Source organism: Pituophis catenifer, unplaced genomic scaffold (genome assembly GCF_029215685.1).
Source record: "Pituophis catenifer annectens isolate HBS135680 unplaced genomic scaffold, rPitCat1.0.hap2 SCAF_9, whole genome shotgun sequence".
Taxonomy (NCBI): domain Eukaryota; kingdom Metazoa; phylum Chordata; class Lepidosauria; order Squamata; family Colubridae; genus Pituophis; species Pituophis catenifer.
Genome location: NW_027256889.1, coordinates 15,170,336 through 15,192,619, shown reverse-complemented (window position 1 = coordinate 15,192,619; position 22,284 = coordinate 15,170,336). Strand labels below are relative to the sequence as shown.

The 22,284-nt window shown below is 44.1% G+C and overlaps 1 protein-coding gene across 3 annotated transcripts; it reads left to right on the top strand.

Annotated features, from left to right (window-relative positions):
* The first annotated feature begins 590 nt into the window (after nucleotides 1-590).
* On the top strand, nucleotides 591-20,302 carry RCC1 (regulator of chromosome condensation 1). Of its 3 annotated transcripts, XM_070949291.1 has the most exons (11): nucleotides 591-692; nucleotides 5,474-5,577; nucleotides 10,035-10,104; nucleotides 11,679-11,866; nucleotides 12,622-12,801; nucleotides 12,902-13,025; nucleotides 14,377-14,499; nucleotides 15,417-15,572; nucleotides 16,355-16,474; nucleotides 17,888-18,040; nucleotides 18,574-20,302. In XM_070949291.1, the coding sequence occupies exons 3-11, from the start codon at nucleotides 10,047-10,049 to the stop codon at nucleotides 18,744-18,746; spliced, it is 1,275 nt and encodes a 424-aa protein (XP_070805392.1). In that variant the 5' UTR covers nucleotides 591-692; nucleotides 5,474-5,577; nucleotides 10,035-10,046; the 3' UTR covers nucleotides 18,747-20,302. The 3 variants fall into 3 exon arrangements, with proteins under 3 accessions (XP_070805392.1, XP_070805393.1, XP_070805394.1); XM_070949292.1 differs by lacking the exon at nucleotides 5,474-5,577; XM_070949293.1 differs by lacking the exon at nucleotides 15,417-15,572.
* Nucleotides 20,303-22,284: the final 1,982 nt, after the last annotated feature.

Sequence of the window (22,284 nt, the reverse complement as noted above, 5' to 3'; positions counted from 1 at the left end):
GAGTCAACCTTGAGCCTGGCGAGATTCGATCTTACTTTAATTGCAGACAGCTGGTGTTAAATTTTAAGTGTCTTTGTATTCATGCTTTTACTGTTTGGAACGGGGGTGAAAACCAGCAGGTTCTGACAGGTTCTGGAGAACCGGTAGTGGAAATTTTGAGCAGTTCGGAGAAACAGTAGCAGATATTTTGAGTAGTTCGGAGAACCGGCAAATACCACCTCTGGCTGGCTCCAGAGTGGGGAGGGAATGGGGATTTTGCAATATCCTTCCCCTGCCACGCCCACCAAGCCACACCACGCCCACAGAACCGGTAGTAAAAAAATGTGGATTTCCCCACTGGTTTGGAAGCCACCTGGAGTCACCTTATGGGTGAGGGGGTAGTACATCCATTTAATCCCAAAGCGAAGAAACCTCTTTTGCAAAAGAACGACTAGAAGAAGCCCAGCCGCGTCTTTTCACTTTTTGCGCCTCGCTTCCAAACCGGGAGGTTTTCGGGAACGGTAGGGGGCGCTTTTTCCTCCTCCTTTTCACGGCCAATGTGGCCTCGGCGCCCAGTGCGCATGCGCCTCCGGATCAGGCCGGGGAAAGGGGAGGGGGGAAGTGGAGAAAGAGAGAGAGAGAGAGAGAGAGGAAGAGAGAGAAGCTTGGCCCGACTTAGAAGTGGAGGCGGCGAATGTAGGTAAAGAACGGAGGTGAGTTGATTGGGGGGGGGGGGGAGGACGGCGTGGGAAACACCGCAGGCATAAAGTGGGGGTGGGTGCGGGGGGAGGTAATATCTCCCCGTCCCTTCCCTTCAACCCCCCCTCTCTCCATCCCATAATTTACCGATCGCTCAAGTTACAAAAGGGCCCAGTCCCGGCCCACGTGGTTTTGGGAGAAAGTGCTGCAGGCGAACGTTCTAAGGATGGAACGCCAAGTAACAACTTCGCGTTCTAATCGGAGGGGGGCGGGGGGGGGGGAGCGAACGCGCTTCAAAGCAGCGCCGGGAAAAAGGGGAAAGGCAAAGGGGCCGCCGCGGCTGAGTCCGGCGCGTGGGTGACCGCTTGCTTGGCCTCCCTCCCTCTCTCTCTCTCTCTCTCTCGCCTCCCTTCCTTCCTTCTTTCCCGGGAAGGGAGGCCCAGGCGGGAAATTCAAAATGCAGGCAAGGCTTCCTTGACAGTTAGGAGGTGGGGGAGCAAAAAAAAAAAAAAAAAAAAAAGGAACCATTCCATACGACTTATTTTGATTCCTTATTTTATAATAATAATAAAAGAATGAGCGGAAAGCCGGGCAGGCTAATCTGGTAGGCTTTTTTTTTTTTAATTACTATTTTTTTTTTCTCGGAATTTTTTTTTTTTTTCTAAATTTGATTTATATGCCGCCCTTCTCCGGAGACTCAGGGCGGCTTACAATGTGCTAAGCAATAGCCTTCATCCTTTTGTATATTTATACAAAGTCAGCTTATTGTCCCCACAAACTGGGTCCTCAACGGATTCCGTAGTCTCTGTGCGGACTTCAACTCCCAGAATTCAACCTGTCTGGAAATTTCCAAGTTGGGAAAAACACTGCTGTAGAGAGGAAGGAGTGGGGGGTGGGAGTGGGGGGAAATTGATCTCCCAACTGGGCAGCTTTAAAACTTGAGAACTTCAACTCCCAGAATTCCTCAGCTGGCCGTGCTGGCTGGGGAATTGTGGGAGTTGAAATCGGCAAGTTTGGAGACACCCCCCCCGCTTTAAGAGGGGTTGATCTGGGGCTCCTATGACTCCCGTAGAGCAGGGATCCCCAAATTCCTCAGCTCCTTGACCTTCCTAATGAAGTTTCAGATTATTCATCAACCTTCCCCTTGCCCTTTATTATATGAGGATAATTTAATAAATGCTATTTTAACTACTTCAAAAGGACGTGGCAGCTCAGTGGCTAAGACACTGAGCTTGTTGATCGAAAGGTCGGCAGTTCAGCGGTTTGAATCCCTAGTGCCACGTAACGGGATGAGCTCCTGTTCCTTGTCCCAGCTTCTGCCAACCTAGCAGTTTGAAAGCATGTAAAAAATGCAAGTAGAAAAATAGGGACCACCTTTGGTGGGAAGGTAACAGCGATCGGTGCGCCTTTGGCATTTAGTCATGCTGGTCACATGACCACGGAGACATCTTTGGACAGCCATCACCCGTTGCTCTTCCGGGTTGCGGTGCACCGGCCAGCTGGTCTTCATACGTGTGGGAGTTGAGTTCCAGAATGCACGCAGCAGGCTGCTGCTCTTCCAGTTTCCAGCACACGCATGTGCACCGGCCACTTGGTCTTCTGGTTTCTGGTGCGCGTGCAAAGACCAGATGGTCGGTGCACATGTGCGCACCAGAAACCAGAAGATTATCTTCCCAGCGCACGCATGCGCACTGGGCGGCTGCTCTTTCACTCTCCAGCATGCGCGCACGCGCTCCCGTTTCGGGACTTTGGTGCCGAAAAGGTTCGCCAACACTGCTATACACCAAAGGAGCACGGAATGCTGTTACCTTCCCACCAAAGTGTTACCTCTTTATCTGCTTGCATGCTTTCGAATCGCTAGGTGGGCAGGAGCTGGAGCAAGGAACAGGAGCTCATCCTCTTACGCAGCACTCAGGTCTCGAACCTCAGTGTCTTATTAACCGTTGAGCCATCGCCCCCCCCCCCCCTTTGTTCCTATATAGGTCCCTTTATATAGGCTCAGCTATTTTCTCTGCTTGAGCTTAGCCTACCTAAGAGGATAAGCTGGGGATAAAATGGACGGTGTGGAAATGAAGATGGGTGATGTAATCACAATAATGTTTGTCAAATGGGAAGGGCTCATCCATTCAGAAGGACATTCCTTTGTATTAAAATAATATTTATTAAATTTCCAAAGTACACAGTACAAAAAGAAACATAATACACAAAAAAGGCAAGAAAACACATACACACACACAAAAACAAAAGATATAAACAAACATCAAAATTTCAATACTAATAACGACTTTTCTGCATCGGTATCTCTAACCTATTTAACCTCTTTACACAAATTCTACTTCTAAATACCTCTATCTTAAACTTACACCTTTATTTAAATTATCTTGATTTCTATTTACCATTCGATCTCATAACAAAACCATCCGTTAAATTTTATGTTTACTCTCCAGCCAGGAATACCATTTATTTCATATTAAATAGTACTCGGTGTTTCTCCCTCTCCTTCATTTCCATAGATAATCGGTCCATCTCTGCACATTTGAAGGACATTCCTGTGATTAACTAGACCAGCCATCCCTTTAACAAGAACATTGCTGTCCTTTCCAAGAATCTAAACTGCGCACCATAAAACGGTAGCCACGTTTATCCACCCAAGGTTGCACTGTGGTGTCCCATAGGGAAAAAAAAAAGTTATGCTTCTATCAGGCAAAGCTGACAAGAGAAGCTGGAGAAGAGAGATTTAAGAAGTTTGGCCTCTTAAGCCAAAGTTTGCCACATTTGCAGTTGACTCATTTTGTAGATAGAGAATAGCTTTGTTTCTTTCCTGGCAGAATCCCTTCCAACAACTGTGACAGGTGGCACTCAAGACGAGAATAAATTCTTTCTCCAGGGCTCATTACTCCTTTGATGCCAGGGTGGGTTGGAATTGAATTTTTTACGAGGCTTATTTGTGAACTAGAAATTAGACCAGGTAGTCCTCGACCACAAAATTTCTCTTATTAAGTGAGACATTGGTTAAGTGAGTTCTGCCCATTTCATGACATTTCTTGCCAAAAAGCTGTTAAGTGAATCACTGCAGTTGTTCAGTTAGCAACCCGGCTGTTAAGTGAATCTGGCTTCCCCATCGACTTGGCTTATCAGAAGGTTGCAAAAGGGGATCACATGACCCCGGACACTGCAACCGTCATAAATATGAAGCAGTGGCCAAGCATCTGAATTTTGACCAGGGGGATGCTGCAAAAGTCATAACTGTGAAAAATAGAATAGAATTCTTTATTGGCCAAGTATGATTGGAGACACAAGGAATTTGTCTTGTTCTCAGTGTACATAAATAGGATAGGATAGGATAGGAAAGGATAGGATAGGATAGGATAGGATAGGATAGGATAGGATAGGATAGAATTTTTTATTGGCCAAGTGGGATTGGACACACAAGGAATTTGTCTTGGTGCATACGCTCTCGGTGTACATAAAAGATACGTTCATTAAGAATCATAAGGTACAACACTTAACAATAGTCATAGGGTACAAATAAGCAATCAGGAAACAATATCAATATAAATCATAAGGATACAAGCAAGTGGGATTGGACACACAAGGAATTTGTCTTGGTGCATACGCTCTCGGTGTACATAAAAGATACGTTCACTAAGAATCATAAGGTACAACACTTAACAATAGTCATAGGGTACAAATAAGCAATCAGGAAACAATATCAATATAAATCATAAGGATACAAGCAACAAAATTACAGCCATAAGTCCCATTTTTTCAGTCCTGTTGTAACTTGGAACAGTCACTAAAATGAACTGTTGTAAGTCAAGGACTACCTGTATAAGGGAGACTTGTGTGTACAAGACTTTGGGGTCAGTCTTGCTCTGATCAGAAGTGACCCAAAGTATATCAAGCCAATTTCTTGGCTTGTGCCAGAATTGATGACTGTTTCTCTAAGTCAGTCAATGGCTTGTAAGGTCTATTCATAGATTTGGGAGTGTGAGACTACTAAGCTTAAGCTGCCACACCTAAAGATGAAGTAAGCAGGATAGACAGGAAAAACTTCCTTAGGGAAAATAGCTAAGAAGGAACCAAGTCCTTAATGAAATAAAGGGGGGGGGGGAAACCCCGGCACTTGAATCGGACAAAAGAAATTGGACCTGAGCATATGGGAACCCCCTCCCCAAGTCCCATCAACAGGAATCTGGGGGAATAAAAGGGGACCTGAAGCTCCCGTTGAAAGTGATTTGAGTGTGGGAAATCACACTCAAGGGCAAGTGGGTGTGTGAGCAGGGTGGATTTGATTTAAATCAAGTCGATTTAAATCACTGGTCAAAAGGCTTGATTTAAAAATCAACTCGATTTAAATCATAATTTTTAAAGAGCAACCGTCATCTCTGTCCCGCAGTGGCTCTTCCTCCGACCCGCTGTTGACTCACCGACCGTCCCAATATTGCAGAATATACAGCCTCATGCCACATAACTAAGCTCCATTTCATGCTGAATAAACCTAATTATTAATGTAGCTTAAATAGAAAACTATCTTTAGGTAGATTTTTTTTACTCCAAAAGCATTTTATTAAAATAAACCTGATTTAAGTAAAAAAAAAAATATATATCTGATTTAAATAAAAATTCAGGATTTTTTTGATTTTTTTTTTTAAAAAATAATCGACTTTTTCCACCCTGTGTGTGAATGAGTGACCGACTGTATGCTGAATCTGAGAGCACACGATGTATCGGGGTGTATCGGGGTGAGTTTGATGGTAAGCAGAATAATATTCTGATCTTCCTTTTATTTTAGGATTTTAAGAGTCCATGAGTTTTCCAAGCATAGCCAATCTCTTGAGAGGACTGAACAGGTGTCCCTAAGGCAGTGGCACACTGCAGTTGTGAGCGTGTGTGCGTGTAAGTAACAATGCTTTACTATATCCGAAGGCTCTTTGCAAATAGCCTCAGGAGGTGTAAAACAAGGGAAACCTTTGTCTACAGAAATGGCTTCTGTCCCTGAGCAATTTCGGTGTTGAGACACGGTGGCCATGTTTTTTTTCTCTCTATGCATGTCGTCTTCGGAATGTCGCTTGCTGTTCCTTGCTGCTGGAAAATGAAAAAAAAAAAAAACCCAACCATTTAGTGACAGACAGAATGAGTCAATTCACCATACCACCTTCGCAACCTGCACTGGTTACCCGTCTCTTTTCTGAGCACCCTGTTTCCCCCAAAATAAGACCTCCTCGGATCATGAGCCCAATTGGGCTTTTGAGCACATGCACTAAAATAAACCCTCCCCCCGAAAATAAGCCCTCCCCGAAAATATTTAAATGCACGCGCAGCTGGTCCCTGCTATTTCCTCTGGTTAGGGTTAGGGAGACAGACCTGGAAATCAGGTAAGATGGCAAGAGGAGCCCCGTCTTGCTCCACGTGCCCCAAAATAATAAGACCCCCCCCCCCCGAAAATAAGGCCAAGCGCTTATTTCAGGGTTCAAAAAATATAAGACAGGGTCAATGTCAGCGTTTCAGAAAACCCCCCAATTCCAAGTAAAACTCTGAAGCAAACATTTTTCAAAGTTCTCTTTACTAGAATAGGTAAACTGGCACATCTGGGAAAACCCGAATCTGAGAGGTCTGGGTTTTCCCTCAGTAAATCAAAACCCCCAAAACATCCCCTCACTCCTCAGTCGATCACATGCTCCAATCACCATCCGCCCCATCTCGAGACACCACTCCGACCACTCCTTCTCCAGATGCAGGATCTGCCTGACCTTGTCTGACAGGAAGAATGCTATTTTGTCTACAACCAACCCCTCTACTAAATCCCCCCTCCTACTTTCCCACACAGGAGAAGGTGGCAGCATGGAAGCTTCCGGCCTAATATGGCTTCCAAAGGGGAAACATGGTACAGATCAAGTTTGTTGGTTACACCAATAAACCAGGGATGCTATTCAGCAGGTTCTGACAGGTTCTGGAGAACCGGTAGCGGAAATTTTAAGTAGTTTGGAGAACCAGCAAATGCCACCTCTGGCTGGCCCCAGAATGGGGTAGGAATGGAGATTTTGCAGTATCCTTCCCCTGGAGTGGGGAGGGAATGGGGATTTTGCAGTATCCTTCCCCTGGAGTGGGGTGGGAATGGAGATTTTGCAGTATTCTTCCCCCCCAGGAGTGGGGCGGGATTGGGGATTTTGCAGTATCCTTCCCTTGGAGTGGGGTGGGAATGGAGATTTTGCAGTATCCTTCTCCCAGGAGTGGGGAGGGAATGGGGATTTTGCAGTATCCTTCCTCTGGAATGGGATGGGAATGGAGATTTTGCAGTATCCTGCCACGCCCACCAAGCCACACCCACACAGAACCGGTACTAAAAAAAATTTGAATTCCATCACTGCAATAAACCCTAACGCAGCATGCAACCTGGTTAGCAATAGCACTTGGATTTATATATCGCTCCATAGTGCTTTACGGCAGTGGCCCCCCCAACCTTTTGGGCACCAGGGACCGTTTTTGTGGAGAGAGGTTTTTCCGTGGACTGGGGGGGACCTGGTTTCGCATGCTGCCTGCATCCCGCGCATGGGGCTTCGCTTGTTTGTGCAGCCTGGTTTCTGGCATGCCTGGGACCTGTGGACTGATCCACGGACCAGGGGCTGTGGGCCTCTGCTTTATAGCCCTCTCTGAGCAGTTCAGAGTCAGCATATTGCCCCCCAACAATCTGGGTCCTCATTTTACCAACCTCGGAAGGATGGAAGGCTGTGTCAGGCTTGAGCTAGTCAGGATCGAACTCCTGGCAATGGGCATAGTTAGCCTACAATACTGCATTTTAACGACGTCACTACCGCAGTTCCTACGGTTATCCACGATTATTTTGAGGGACTGCTTATCTCTCTTGGGATACGCATAGCCAATATGAGCCCACGGGTCGAGTTAAACTTCCAAGTCTGTTCAATTATACTATGCAACTCTTCTTAATTTTATGTGTCTTTGTATTTAGCCTTTTACTGGGTTAGGATAATTGGGACGACTTGCTTGTGGGTGTGGATATTATTAGCAGGACTCACCATAAAATCTTGTTCTTTATTACTTTTCTGTTATAATTTTATTACATTGCATTTTTTGTTTTGTTTTGTTTGAGTTTATTACACGCTGTCCAGAATCAGATTGGAGTCGGGCAGCGTCTAAATTGAAAAAAATAAAATAAATCAAATTAAATGTGGCTTTTATGGTCAATTTTATAGTGATATTTTCAATTCTTTCTCACTCAAGCCAATTTAATTTGATTTTATTGCTTTCTGACAGTAATTATTTTATTACATAGCGTGTTGCCAAGCCTTTTTTGCAGCAGTGTTTAAAATTTGCAGGGTGCTATAGATAACAACCCTTCTATTAAAATACAGGTAGTAAACTCAATTGTATTTATACAGCTGCTATAAAAACGTCCTCCTTTGCTCTCTACTACCGTATTTCCCCAAAAATAAGACCCTGTTTTATATTTTTTGGAACCCCGAAATAAGCGCTTGGCCTTATTTTTGGGGAGGTCTTATTATTTTGGGGCGCGTGGAAGATGGGGCTCCTTTTGCCATCTTACCTAATTTCCAGCTCTGCATTTAAATATTTTCGGGGAGGGTTTATTTTCAGGGGGAGGCTTATTTTAGCACATGCACTCAAAAGCCTGATTGGGCTTATTATGAGGGGATGTCTTATTTTCGGGGCAACAGGGTAGTTGATAGATGCAACTTTTATTTAAGACCTTTCAGTCCTAACTTTTATCTTTTTTACATGGAACAATGTAAATGGAGCCTGAGTGGCACAGCAGACTAATGCTACTGTTAAAGGTAGTATTTAGCTTCCAGCTGCCTGCAATTACTGTGAGTTCAAATCTCGCCAGGCTCAAGGTTGACTCAGCCTTCCATCCTTTCTAAGGTGGGTAAAATGAGGACCCAGTTTGTGGGGGCAATAAGCTGACTTTGTATAAAATATACAAAAGTATGAAGGCTATTGCTTAACGCATTGTAAGCCGCCCTGAGTCTCCGGAGAAGGGCGGCATATAAATAAAAAAATAAATAAAAATAAATTAAGTTCTCAACTAGCAAAAGTTAAGAGCCCAATAAAATACAGGTAGTCCTTGACTTACAACGGTTCATTTAGTAACTGTTCAAAGTTATAACGGCATTGAAAAATGTGACTTACAACCGTTTTTCAGACTTACGACCGTTGCAGCATTCCCCACAGCCACGTGATCAAAATTCAGCCCCTTGGCAACTGACTCATATTTATGACGGTTGCAGCGTTGGGGGATCACGTGATCCCCTTTTGAGACTTCCTGACAAGCAGAGTCAATGGGGGAAGCCAGATTCACTTAACAACCATGTGATTAACTTAACAATTGCAGCGATTCACTTAACAACCGTGGTAAGAAAGGTCGTAAAATGGGGCAAAACTCACTTAACAAATTTCTTGCTTAGTCAATTGTGGTTATAAGTCGAGGACTACCTGTAGAATAAAATAATAAAATAAAATAAAATAAACTAGGAAGGTAATAGACTCTCCTGGTAAATATTTTCACATGTTTTCATGTTCCTTCAGTGATTTCATTTTTTTAATGTAAAGATTTCTTCACTTTTTATCTACAGTAGTGGCCAAAAAACGAGTTCATAACACCACTTTTTTTTTGAGTAGTACCGTAAAATTATATATCAATGGAAAGAGAATTTAATCAAGAATGTAATGCAAGAACTTTTAAGAAGGATTTTCTATTAGAATAGCAGTTACAGTATAAAGAAGAAAAGTGAAACAGGTAGAAAAGAGATATACAAAAATTATCACCATGTCAGCTAATACTTAGTTGGGTAACTTTTAGCATGAATGACGGCCTTACAACGTCTTCCCATGGAGTGAACCAAGTCTTTGAGTTCTGCAGCTGTTATAATATAAAACCAAGATTGAATGATGGCTTCTATTAACTGGGTTTTATTGCTGGGTCGCTTCTGACTAAGAAGTTTCTTTAGTCGGCTCCATAGATTTTCAATTGGGTTAAGGACTCTGGGCTATTCTCAGGCCATTCCAGCAGTGGAATGGGATTATCTTGAAACTCCAAAAAAAAAAAAAAAAAAAAAAAAGGGTGGTGTTATTAGCCATCAAACCTCAAAAATACACTTTTCCCAAAAGGTTTCCACAATTTTGGCCACTACTGTACTATTCCTATGCATTACATTATTATTTTACATGAGCATTATTTTGAATCCTATTATTACTTTCTCCCTTTGGGCTGTCCTGTGTAGCTTCTACCGTAATGAAATTTGATTTGAAGTTAACATATTGAGATTTATTTCATTGAGGAGATCTGTTGCCTTTTCCTTTCCCTCTTTTCTGTCCCGCAGCTTTAAAGAAACATGCCAAGAAAACGGGTATTAGAAAAAGATGACATTTTAAAAGCGAAACGGACAAAAGGTGAGATGCCCCTTGCTGGGAATATTGCTTAGATCCAAGCACTTTCAGTGCTTTGCCAACAAACATTTCAATCTTTACCCTATAGTTCTTGCTGTTTACCAAACCCTTGTTAACTATGATTGATGTCAGCATGTTTCTTTGGTCCAGTGTTTCTCAATCTTAGCTGCTTGAAGATATGTGGATTTCAACTCCCAGAATTCCCCAGCCAGCCCTGCTGGCTGGGGAATTCTGGGAATTGAAGTCCACATATCTTCAAGGGGCCAAGTTGAGAAACACTGAAAGTTTGGACTATGATTTATACTTGCTTCAAAGAGCCCATTTCCTCTGCATGATTGAATGTAGGTAAATTTGGCCATTATTGTGAGAATTAGCACATCCTTTTTTAAAATTCATTTATAATCTCAATGGGTATGCCGATCTCATGCTTTGCCCCAATAATGTTTCTCAACAGGTAGCCACCTCCTTGTCCAAAATACCATATTTTTCGGAGTATAAGACGCACTTTTTTTTCCTCCTAAAAGAGGCTAGAAATTTGGGCGCGTCTCCGAATGTAACCCTGCGCGGTGCCTAAAATGGCTACCTGGAACAGCTGCTGCCTTCTCTTACCTCTTCCGTGCTTTGCCTGCTTTAGTCACTGGAGCTCCCTCTAAAGATCAGCTGTGCTTTTGAAGCTGTTTTTCAGCTCCGAGGCGAGCGAAGCGATCTTCCGTGCTTTGCCTGCTTTTCTAACTGCTGCTCCCTCCGACAATCAGCTGTGCTTTAGAAGCACAGCCCCAACCTCAAAACCAGCGAGCGAACTAATGTGCTGGGACTAGCCAGATGAATACCTGGTAGGCAGAATTCCCCCCCACCCCCTATTTTCCTTCTCAAAAACTAAGGTGCGTCTTATACTCTGAAAAATAGATTTAGTACAATAGTGGGTGAACTGCTGTTTCCAGAAGTTTGGGATTTCCACCCCTTCTCCCCTTCTTTGGATTTCTCCCTAACTTTGGGTTCAGAAAATAGAATCTTTGGGGCAAGGGCCCATCGTTTGTGTCTTCTAGTTGTGCACTGCAACAACAGATTAACCTTTGTAGATTAGCCATAGGGCCAGTGTGTGTAGAGAATATTACAGCGTAGTACTCAATTTACGACCACAGTTGAGTTCGAAATTTCCCTTGCTAAGCGAGGCTTAGGTGAGCTGTGCCTCATTTTACACTCTTTTTGGCCACGGTTGTTAAGCGAATCACTGCAGTTGTTAAGTGAATCACGCAGTCATTAAACAAATCTGGCTTCCCGCATTGACTTTTGAAGGTTATAAACGGTGATCATGAGACCCCAGGACAATGCAACTGTCAATAAGTACAAGCCAGTTGCCAAGGGCTTGAATTTTGATCCTGTGACCATCGGGATACTGCAGTGGTCGTAGCTTCAAATGGTCACTGAATGAAAGATTGTAAATCGAGGATTACCTGTTCAAAGATGCTGCTCTTGGTTTAGGAAACCTCCGACTGAAATGTTTAATTTTAAGCTCTCCGATTGGATTATGATACGTTGCTTTCTCTTTCACCTTCCTTCCTCCTGCTCTTATCCAGTTAGCCATTCCTCACACCAAAGTGAGCCAGGATTGGTGTTGACTCTGGGGCAAGGTGATCTTGGACAGTTGGGCCTTGGACCAGATGTGCTGGCACGGAAGAGGCCCGCCGTGGTGAAGCTCCCTGAGAAAATTATCCAAGCTGAGGCAGGAGGGGTTCATACAGTGTGTCTGAGCGAAACAGGCAAGGTGAGTCCAAACCTACCTTGGGTTTCCTACAGCAGGAGTCACCAACCTTTCGGACATCAGGGACCACTAAATTCATAATTTTAAATCCCACGGATCACTAATATGATCTGTGTAATGACCGGCTGGGTGGGCGTGGTTAGGTGATCATGTGACTGGGTGGACATGGCCAACTCGATGTCACGCATGTCAAGGGGCACCTCGCCAGCCTCTACTTGCCCCTCCCCTCCCAGCCACTCCTTGCCTTCCCGCCCGGGCTCCTTAGGGCCCCAACAGGAAGCAGTTGTTGGAGCTAAGCAGCCACCATGAGAAAGAGTTGGCAAAACAGGTGGCTCATTTCAAATTGGATCTGACCGAGAAGGAGGTTCAGCAGAAGCACCTCACTGAGGACTACGAGCATAGGCTTTCCAAGCAGAGGGAAGACCTGCAGGAGTGCAAGGCCAGGTATAGGTGCCTGGAGGCTCAGCAGGCTGAGATGGTCAGCCAGTTCCAGGCCATGATGCAGTCCCACTGGAACGAGGCTCTCTTCTCTTTGCCACCAGCGGCACTTCTCTCCAGCCTTTGCCAAAGCTCCACACCAGGAAGCAGAAGCAGACCACAAGTCAAAATTTCTGTCCCCTTCCGACCCACCCGTGAAATTACCTTTAAGGCTCTTCTTCTCTTCGGGTTGATAGGTTGACTCATAACTGACAACCTGGAGAAGTTCTGGTCCCGGATGTCTTCTTTAATTTTACACCATGACCCTTGTCTTCTTCCAGATCTACACTTTCGGCTGCAATGACGAGGGGGCCCTGGGGAGGGACACTTCAGAGGAAGGGTCTGACGCTGTGCCGGGCTTGGTGGATCTGAAGGAGAAGGTGGTGCAGGTGTCAGCGGGGGACAGCCACACGGCAGCGTTGACGGAAGATGGACATGTCTTCATTTGGGGTGCTTTCCGGGTACGTTGTCTGTTTTGCTTGGGAGAAAAGCTGTCGTGTTTGGCTTCCTCTTTTGGGTTGCCCATTGGCTCTTTCTCTCACACATCTGCATCTTCTGTAGGATGAAAATGGTGTCATTGGGTTACTAGCCCCTCTGAAAGGCGAAGAGAATTTGGAGTCTATCAACGGCAGCTTATTCCCAGTAGAACTACAGTTGGACGTCCCAGTTGTTAAAATTGCCTCTGGTGAGTGACATTGGCTTGAGAGGTGCTTCTCACCAAACAGGTTTTTGAAAACCAAGTTGGTCTGTTTCACATGCAGTGTGCAACTCTGATGGGTGGCTTCAGCTTCAGCTAAATCAGCTGAATTCGCTTAGTAAATTCATGAACCTAGTCAGTGGCTCCGATCGTTCAGCTTGGAGGCTAAAGACGCAGCATGACCTTCTCCAATTCGAAGAGACACTTGTTCGGCAGGCTGAGGCAAAGAGGCAGTCCTGGAACCAGCGAAATCTGGGGGCTGGGCAGGGGACAGAATGCATCTGCCTTCAGTGTGGAAGGGATTGCCACTCTCGAATTGGCCTTTTTAGTCACACCAGATGCTGTTTTAGGACCTCTTTCCAGAGCACGATACCATAGTCCCTTGAGACTGAAGGTTGCCAATGATGAGTCAGTGGCTGATGTTTGAGTTGACTGTTTGATAACATAACCTGGATTTACTTTCCACTGAGTAAAGGTTTTTTGTTTTTTTTTTAAAGGCAGGTTTTTTTAAGGGGAGTTTTAATGGTTTTTAACATTTAATATTGATTTTATCTGTTTTTTTTATTGCTGTGAGCCACCCTGAGTCCTTTCCGGAGAGAGGGCGGCATATAAGCTTAATAAATAAATAAATTTCCACCCCGTGCTTTGAATTCCAAAAAGGATAGGAATCAACTTTCTAACTCAGCATCGCCCCTTGACAGTCTCTGTGGTCATGTGGCCGGCATGACTAAACGCCAAAGGCGCACGGAACGCTGTTACCTTCCCACCAAAGGTGGTCCCTATTTTTCTACTTGCATTTTTTACGTGCTTTCGAACTGCTAGGTTGGCAGAAGCTGGGACAAGTAATGGGAGCTCACCCCATTACGCGGCACTAGGGATTCGAACCGCTGAACTGCCAACCTTTCGATTGGCAAGCTCAGGGTCTTAGTCACTGAGCCATCACGTTCTTTAAATATATAGATAGTAGTCATTAAAATCATTTTTAAAAAGGATCATGTAATACCACTCCAATCTTTTAACCTATTAATAAGTCTACACCACGTGAGACCGTACTGCTCCAACTTCTCATTTTTACAGTAAGAAAACCCTTTCAAAAAATGATAGAAAACACTTCTGAATCAATTCTTTTAACTTCTGAAATATAGATTTCTTCCAGTCCACCTGAGAAAGCTCTCTTTCTGAGTGATAATGGAGTTCTTCATAAAAAGTCAGATTCCATATTTACACACACACACACACACAATTCAGCATCCCATCTGAATTGCATCTCCAGTACTCAGAAATAGAATCTTGGGGGGGATTCTTCAGCTACCCATAAAGCAACTTGTCCTCTTTTTAGGGAGCCATCACTTGGCTTTGGTGTCCAATACGGGCAACCTTTACACCTGTGGATGTGGAGACAATGGTCAGCTGGGACGCGTGCCCCAAATTTTTGTGGTCCGAGGAGGAAGACGGGGCTTGGGTGAGTTCAGCATTGAATTTAATTTAAATTTAATTTAATTCCTCTGATAACAGTGTTTGGTTCAGCAGCAGTTTATTTTATTGGATGGACCAGTTTTATCTACTGAATTTGTCCTGTTTGTTGCTTTTTTTTTTTTTTGGCCTTCTCTGAATGTGATTGTCAATATGTGTGTGTGTGTGTGTGTGTGTGTGTGTGTGTGTGTACAGTTAATATCTCAGGTTTCTTCCCATGTAATTGTAAACATATCCTTAAAAGGGTAGTAGCGACGTTTCGACGAAATCGCATTCGTCATCTTCTGGCTGATGTTCTCGGTTTGGTGCTTATGGGCAAACTGTGATCATAACTGACATTTTTCTATGAAAAGAGGCAAAGGTGTATTCTGATTGGTCGACAGTGTTGTTGTATTCTGATTGGCTGATGACGTAGCTGTATTTTGATTGGGTGGAAGCGCTGTTGCTTGGTTGTGGGTCAGTGGATAAGTTATGCTGGAACTGGTGGCAACACAGGCATTTTGATGAACCTTTGATCTATGGTTTATATTTTGTGTTAAGATTCGTCTGTCTATGAGAGCAGGTTTCCAAATAGTAGGCAGACGGGAAGTGTCATCACGTTTATTCATACAATATGGTCTTTTCTCTATTTCAATGGCCTCTCTGATTATTCTGCCATTGAGATGTTCTATTTTTGCAACTGTTTTTGTGTTATTAAAATTAATATTATGTCCTGTGGCATTTATGTGTTGTACTAATGATGATGTGTGTTCTTTCTTTTGTACTGAGTTTTTATGTTCTTCGATGCGCACACTCAGACTTCGACCTTTTGATCGACAAGCTCAGCATCTTAGCCACTGAGTCACCGCATCTCTTAATTAAATATAATGCATGAATATTAAGCTGATTCTTCCACTCTTCCACCAGAGCGGCTGTTGCTCCCTCAAGCGGTCACCATAAAGCAGAGAGGCTGTAAGACCAAAGGCAACATCAAGGATGTCTTCTGTGGCTCTTACTCCACCATTGCCATTACGCAGGAGGGGCACGTGGTTGGATTTGGCCTCTCCAATTATTACCAGTTGGGTGAGTTGATGTTCATCGTAGGACTTGAGATATACCCAGTGCCCTCATGGTAAAATGGACCTCTCTCCGAAGACCTTATGATCCCAAATCAGGGGAGGCTTTCTGTATCCTAGAGATGGGCTAGCTTTGCTTCTTATTTTGAGCTGCTCCAATCTTCAAGGATCTTAATGATCCCCAAAATAGTGGGGGAGAGCCTTGTTGTCATTCAGGTTGATGGGGATTCAGGAGGTGTCCAAAATAATCTGGCGAGGCAAGGAGATCTCTGAGGACCTTATCATCATCTTCACTTAACGACCCCATAATTCCTCGCGGGGCGGAGTCTGGGCGACTGAATGGAGCTAGCTGAGTGTTTTAAGGGCCAGATGCCTTTCCTGTCGCCAATACGGAGTATTGTTCAGCAGATTTATTCGCAGTGTACCCAGAGAGAGGATCTCCGAGGATTTTATGATCCTAAATAATTTGGGAGGAGGTTTTCCTCTACCTGATGAAGAACAGGGAAACAGAATGATACTATTGTTTATGAAATTTGTGATGGTTTTTTTTTTTTTTTTGTGATCATAATGTTGATGTTGTGCAGGGAGGCAGGAGTCTCAGTGCTAGAGGAAGAAAGGAGTGATTTGTTTTTCCTCTGACAAACATCTCGGGTTAGGACTAGTTCCACGTGCTTGTTGCTGATACTTAGTTTCTAATCACTTGTAGCAAAATGGCCGTAAATTGGTAATGGGCTGCTGGTATTGCATTCATCTCCATTAATCTACCATTTGCTTTTCTATCCCTCCCAGGTTCCCAAGAAATTACCACTTATTATTCTCCAAAGATTCTGACAGCATTTAAGAATTCCACCCGATCGTGGGTTGGATTCTCTGGTGGGCAGCATCACACTGTCTGTCTGGATTCAGAAGGTGGGTCACCTGGAAGTGTAGATTCATGGGAAGCTGTTGGTCACTGCTCTGCCCTGGTCAGGCACCACCTACAAGAGCAATAGCAATAGCAATAGCATTTAGGCTTAAAGGTAAAGGTAAAGGTTCCCCTCGCACATATGTGCTAGTCGTTCCTGACTCTAGGGGGCGGTGCTCATCTCCGTTTCAAAGTCGAAGAGCCAGCGCTGTCCGAAGACGTCTCCGTGGTCATGTGGCCGGCATGACTAAACGCCAAAGGTGCACACAATGCTGTTACCTTCCCACCAAAGGTGGTCCCTATTTTTCTACTTGCATTTTTTATGTTCTTTCGAACTGCTAGGTTGGCAGAAGCTGGGACAAGTAATGGGAACTCACCCTGTTACGCGGCACTCGAACCACTGAACTGCTGACCTTTCAATTGACTAGCTCAGCATCTTAGCCACTGAGCCACTGCATCCCTCATTTATTTTATTTATTTATTTGTCAGATTTATATGCCACCCTTCTCCCATAGGACTCGGGGTGGCTCACAACAATAAAACAACCCGACAATAGATAAAGATTAAATAATATTAAAAACCAATTTAAAATCCTCGAATCCCCAAGTTAAAATCCTTAGACTTATATATCACTTTATAGCATTTTACAGCCCTCTTTAGGCGGTCTATAGAGTAAGCATATTGCCCCCAACAACCCTCAGTTTACTCTCCTCGAAGGGATGGAAGGCTGAGTCAACCTTGAGCTCCACCAGGGTCGAACTCCAGACTGTGGGCAGAATTGATCTCCTTGGGTTGGGTTGATTTCTTTCTTTGCGTGAATCTCTGTTCATTTGGGGAGCTGAAGGGATCCTATATACCAGTGATGGCTAACCTTTTTGTTGCTGCGTGCCGAAAGTGCACGCACCCATAATGCAATGCGCCTGCAATCCCACCTCTGCACCCCGCCCCCCACGCAGACCCGCACAACCCCCACATGCACTGTGTGCATGCACCCCCACACTCCCCCTGCCCCCGTGCATAAGAACACGCCCCTGCACTCCCTCTGCGCATGCATATGTGACCCCCGCACTCCTGCTTCCCCATGCATGCGTGCTCAACCTGCATGCACCCCCTATGCATGCGCAGCAGAGACCCGAAAACCAGCTGGCTGGTGGGAGGCACACACGCATGTGCGGTGAAGCTGAACTAGGGCGATGGCTTGCATTCCAGTAGAGAGGGCTCTGCGGGCTACCTGTGGCACGTGTGCCATAGGTTCGCCATCACGGTTATATACAAATCCGGACACCGCGGTTGCTGTCCATAGAGTCTTTGAAGAGTTTGTATCACGGAGACTTGTGTATATCTTCATTGTTGGCTTTATTGGGGTTTCTCTTAACAAGACATTCTTTCTCTCTTCAATGGTTCCCACCTTCCAACAGGCACTGTGTATAGTCTTGGGCGTGCAGACTATGGTATGTTGGGCCTGGGAAAAGAAGTTGGCGAGAAGAACTCTCCCACCGCTGTCCCTGGTTTGCCCAAATCAACTTCGGTGGCCTGCGGGGAACGAGTTGGCTTTGCCGTGACGGCAGATGGTAAGCCTGAGCAAATATGGAGAACTAGATGTTGCTTCTGAAGCTTTGCACGGCAAATTGTGTCTGCTTCTTAAAAATAAACACTTGGTTTATTTTTAAGGGCTACATTTGCCCTTAAAAGATAAAGAGAAGGATGCCTCATTTTTCCGAGTGTCTCATCGCATGCCCAAAACATTCTAACTTTCGCTTTTTTATGGTTTTGATGATTTCCCTTGGCTTTCCCAGGCGGCTTGTCACCTCCTCATTTCGGATTTTGTCAACCCAATTTATACGTAACAGCTGCTTGTAAATCCACATTTCAAATGCTTCTAGTTTCTTCAAGTGGCTTTCTGTCAGAGACCAACTCTCCGCTCCGTAGAGCAAGATAGAAAAGATGTAGCATCTGACAAATCAATCTCTGACAAATCAATCTCTGATTTTCAATTTCTCATATACATGCAGAAATTAACCCGAGACAATCAGCTGTGCATGCCTTAACTAGGTAGGATATGGCTGCTCAGTGTTTTTAATCTTCATGCTCTACCTCCCTGTAGGTCACGCCTTTGCCTGGGGCATGGGGTCAAACCTCCAGCTTGCCACAGGAGATGAAGAGGACGTCTGGAGCCCTGTTGAGATGTCCGGCCAGCAGCTGGAGAACCGCAGAGTTCTTTCCGTGACAGCTGGAGGGCAGCACACCGTCTTGCTTGTCAAGGATCAACAGAGCTGACAATTTGTTCCTGCGGCCCCGTCAGGAACCCTCCAGGGGGCGCTCGCTGTCTGAAGCTTTTGGGGCCAGGTTTTGAAGACTTGCCCTTCTTGTGGGGAAAGGAAAAAAAACAAAAAAACTTTTCAAAGTTTCTTTGGAAAAGAAAATTAGCTGGAGATAAAAGATACTCTTCTGAATGCTGGAATTTTGTTGAAATCCAAAGCAGATTATCTTGTATCGAATGGGGGAACGGAGACCAGCCTTCCCCACCCTTAAAAAAAGGAAAAAGAATCAGTGTCTGAAAAATCTGTTTTACTACCATTTTTTGCTTTCACTAGCTGTTTTTCCATGCTTTTATCGATCGTTGAGTCACTTGGAATTTCCGCCGGTTCTGTGGGTTTTGGGGCTTCACCTCGGTTGCGTTCTTAGCTATTTATTCTTCCCTTTTAAACGTTTTTAATCCCTCGCAATGCTTGCAATTAACTGTTGGGAAGTGCGGTCTCTTCAATTTAAGAGCGAAAAAGCCTGCTGCTGCTGCTTTTCACCGGGTGTCGTCTTTTGCCTAAAGCAGCAGACCAAATTGGGATGGCACCAAGAGCCGTTTTATAGTTCATGGCATCGGTTGCTCTCACCGAGATCTCTTCTTCAAGATTTTCAGGGTTATGTAGGCAGAGTACATCATCACCTCCAGCCAGTGAACTCCAGGGGACAGGCTGCTTCAGAGGGAGGAACAGCGTAAATAAGCACATTTTCCAAATTGGATGCTTTAACAAAAGGATGCACATTGGTTCTACTTCCCCTTATTCCAGGAAAAGAAGGCCTTTATCCTAGTAGGAAATCTGAATTCCTCAATCCTTGTAATTGTGGTTGGGGGAGAAACATGGTTTCTAAGTGGAGAGCGGGTAAAAGGTTTCTCCTTTTTGGAGAAATTCTTGAGGGTTTCCTTATACAACCATTACTGTAACTCCCATTGATGTAGTTGCTAATCTCCCGAACAACTAAACCTGAACAGAGACTTCCAATGACCCAGGATTGCTCGGGGCATCCAACAAATCCTGTTTTTTTATATTTTTAAAGTGGCACCTCTGGTTATTTTTTTCCTGGAAAAGTTAGGCCCTTAAATTTAGGAGACCAGCTTCAAGTTCTCTCAGGTATTCCTTCGTTAGTTGCCTTGCATGAATAGCAGAGTGATTTTTTTCCCCCTCAACTTTTCCGTGTGGGGCCATGCTTTTAAACCATATTTTCAATTTAGTTTGACAGAGACAGGTAAAACGGCTTGTTCAAAGGAGCTGCTTGTCAGTCGATTCTTAACAAAGATGAAAGGAGCAAAACCAGCCCAAGAAAAACCATGGTTAGATCACAGAAAGTAAGCCAGACTGAGATGGAAACCTTTGTGCACGCCAGCCACGTTCTGTCATCTCCCACAGCTAAAATTTCTTGCAATTCTAGAAAAATTTTAGGTGCGTTTTTAAAATAACGGAGTTCCTGCGGATTCAGGAAACCAGGGGAAGGGGAAATTTGGAGAGGTAAAGAAATCAAATATATATATATATATATCTTTGGTAGCATTTTCAAGGAGGCGCAACACACACATCTGTGAAATCCTAACGTTTGAAATAAATTTGAGTTTTGATAGTTCTGTGTTCGTGTGTTATATAGGGCAGTTGAAAGCGCATTGACTAAAATAGAAGTAGGGGAACTCATCACCCTGAAGACACCACACTACAGGTTCCATCATCTGACTTGGTTTAGGCGGGTTTAGGCTGGAGGATGTTTGAGTTGCAGAAACCTCAAGGGGAACTCAGTTTACTCATACCTTCTGTTGGGAATTCTCTATATATATATCAGGGGTGAAATGCTCCCGGTTCGGACCAGATCATCTGATCTGGTAGCGATGGCAGTGGGTGGTTCGGAGAACTGGTAGTAAAAATCCCTCCCCCCCCTTGCCCAGCTAAACTGCGCGATCATCAGTTTTTTTAAAAAAACTTTTAAAAGCATTTTTTTACAACCTCTTCGGCTGGAAAAAATGCTTTTAAAAGAAAAAGAAAAAAAAAAGCCTCTGATGATTGCGCGGCTCAGCTGGAATCATCAGAGGCTTTTAAAAGCATTTTTTTTCTGCAACGTCTTAAGGTTGTAGAAAAAATGCTTTTAAAAGTTAAAAAAAAAAAAGTTGGCCACGCCTACCCAGTAGTCACATTACCACCACCACCCCAAGCCAAGCTCACAGAACCGGTAGTAACATCTTACATTTCACCACGGATATATATATATATATATATATATATTGTAGCTGAAATTGCAGCAAGAATGCATTCTAAAAAAAATGGGACAGCTCAATCAACAGTGCTGTGAAAAGCATCTGTATTTTTCCTTTGTGTGTGTGTGTACACAAGCACCTTTGAGTCAGCGTTGACTCCTGCCACCTGCCTTGACAAATCTCTACACAGTTTGCTTGGCGAGATCTCAGAAGTGGTTTGCCATTCCCTCTTTCCTAGGGCTGAGAGAAAATGACTGGCCCAAGATCACCCAATTGGCTTCATGTGTCAGGCAGGAATAGAACTCATGGTGATCTGGTTTCTAATTGGATGCTTTAACCACTGCAACCAAATGCTTTGTATATTTTTTTCCCCTCTCCTGGTTCTTATTTTGATGAAAGAATTTGCTTGTAGAATGTTATCCGAGAACAAGATTACAGGAAAAAAAAATTGCTAGATGGGTGCTCCAAAGCGAACAAGGGATGCATTTGTAGGTCATCTCTGTAGCCTCCTTCTCTTCCTAGCTCCATTAAATCCCAAGGAAAGGCATCAGGTAAGGCTTGTTGGAGAAGCATTTCTGATATTGGGCAGCTGATAGCAGAGCGACGTCTGGATATGCGAGAGGAAACTACTACAAGCAATAGCATGTCCTGCTACCCCCAAAGTTAAAAGCTTAAAAAAATGGAGAAATTCAAAACTTCTCTGAATTTCAAGTGAGCTGTGGATAACTATAATGTAGAACTTTAGAAGCTGCTCTGGCAGGGGAAACCTGGCACAATTAAATTAGGGATGGGGTGAGAAGAGCTGTCTCTATCAAACAAAGCTGTATAAAAAGGTGAATCTTTTTAATTATCATGGGATGCAAATATTCTACTTCTATGAACTGCTCACTAGATGGCAGCAGAAATCAGATGATGAGCATTTTAGCAATTTTAGGTCAAAAACAACCAACCTTTTAAAAAAACATTGATGAAGATCCACAGAGACTAATAGAAATACTAATGATGTAAAACACCGAGCAGAAAGAAATACAAGTTTGACTTTTCATAAGCCTGATGCAAACAACGCACTACAGATGGAGATTTTCTGGAAGGTGGCTTTTATTGATATATACCAGCTTCCCTCTCTCCCCAATTTTGGCAACTTTAGGATGTGTGGACTTACAGTAAGCTCCCACAATTCCCCAGCCAGTGTGAATTCTGGGAGTTGAAGTTCACACTTGCCTTTCTGGTGATGATAGGGTGCCAGTGCTAGACCCTTAATCCAAGGGTGTTAACCTTGGTGACTTTTAAATCCGGTGGAAT

Coding starts and splice junctions, on each gene's coding strand:
- RCC1 (XM_070949292.1), top strand. CDS start 10,047: ATGCCAAGAAAACGGGTATTAGAAAAAGATGACATTTTAAAAGCGAAA. Junction 10,105..11,678: donor AAAAGCGAAACGGACAAAAG/GTGAGATGCCCC, acceptor GCTCTTATCCAG/TTAGCCATTCCTCACACCAA. Junction 14,500..15,416: donor AGGAGGAAGACGGGGCTTGG/GTGAGTTCAGCA, acceptor CTCTTCCACCAG/AGCGGCTGTTGCTCCCTCAA.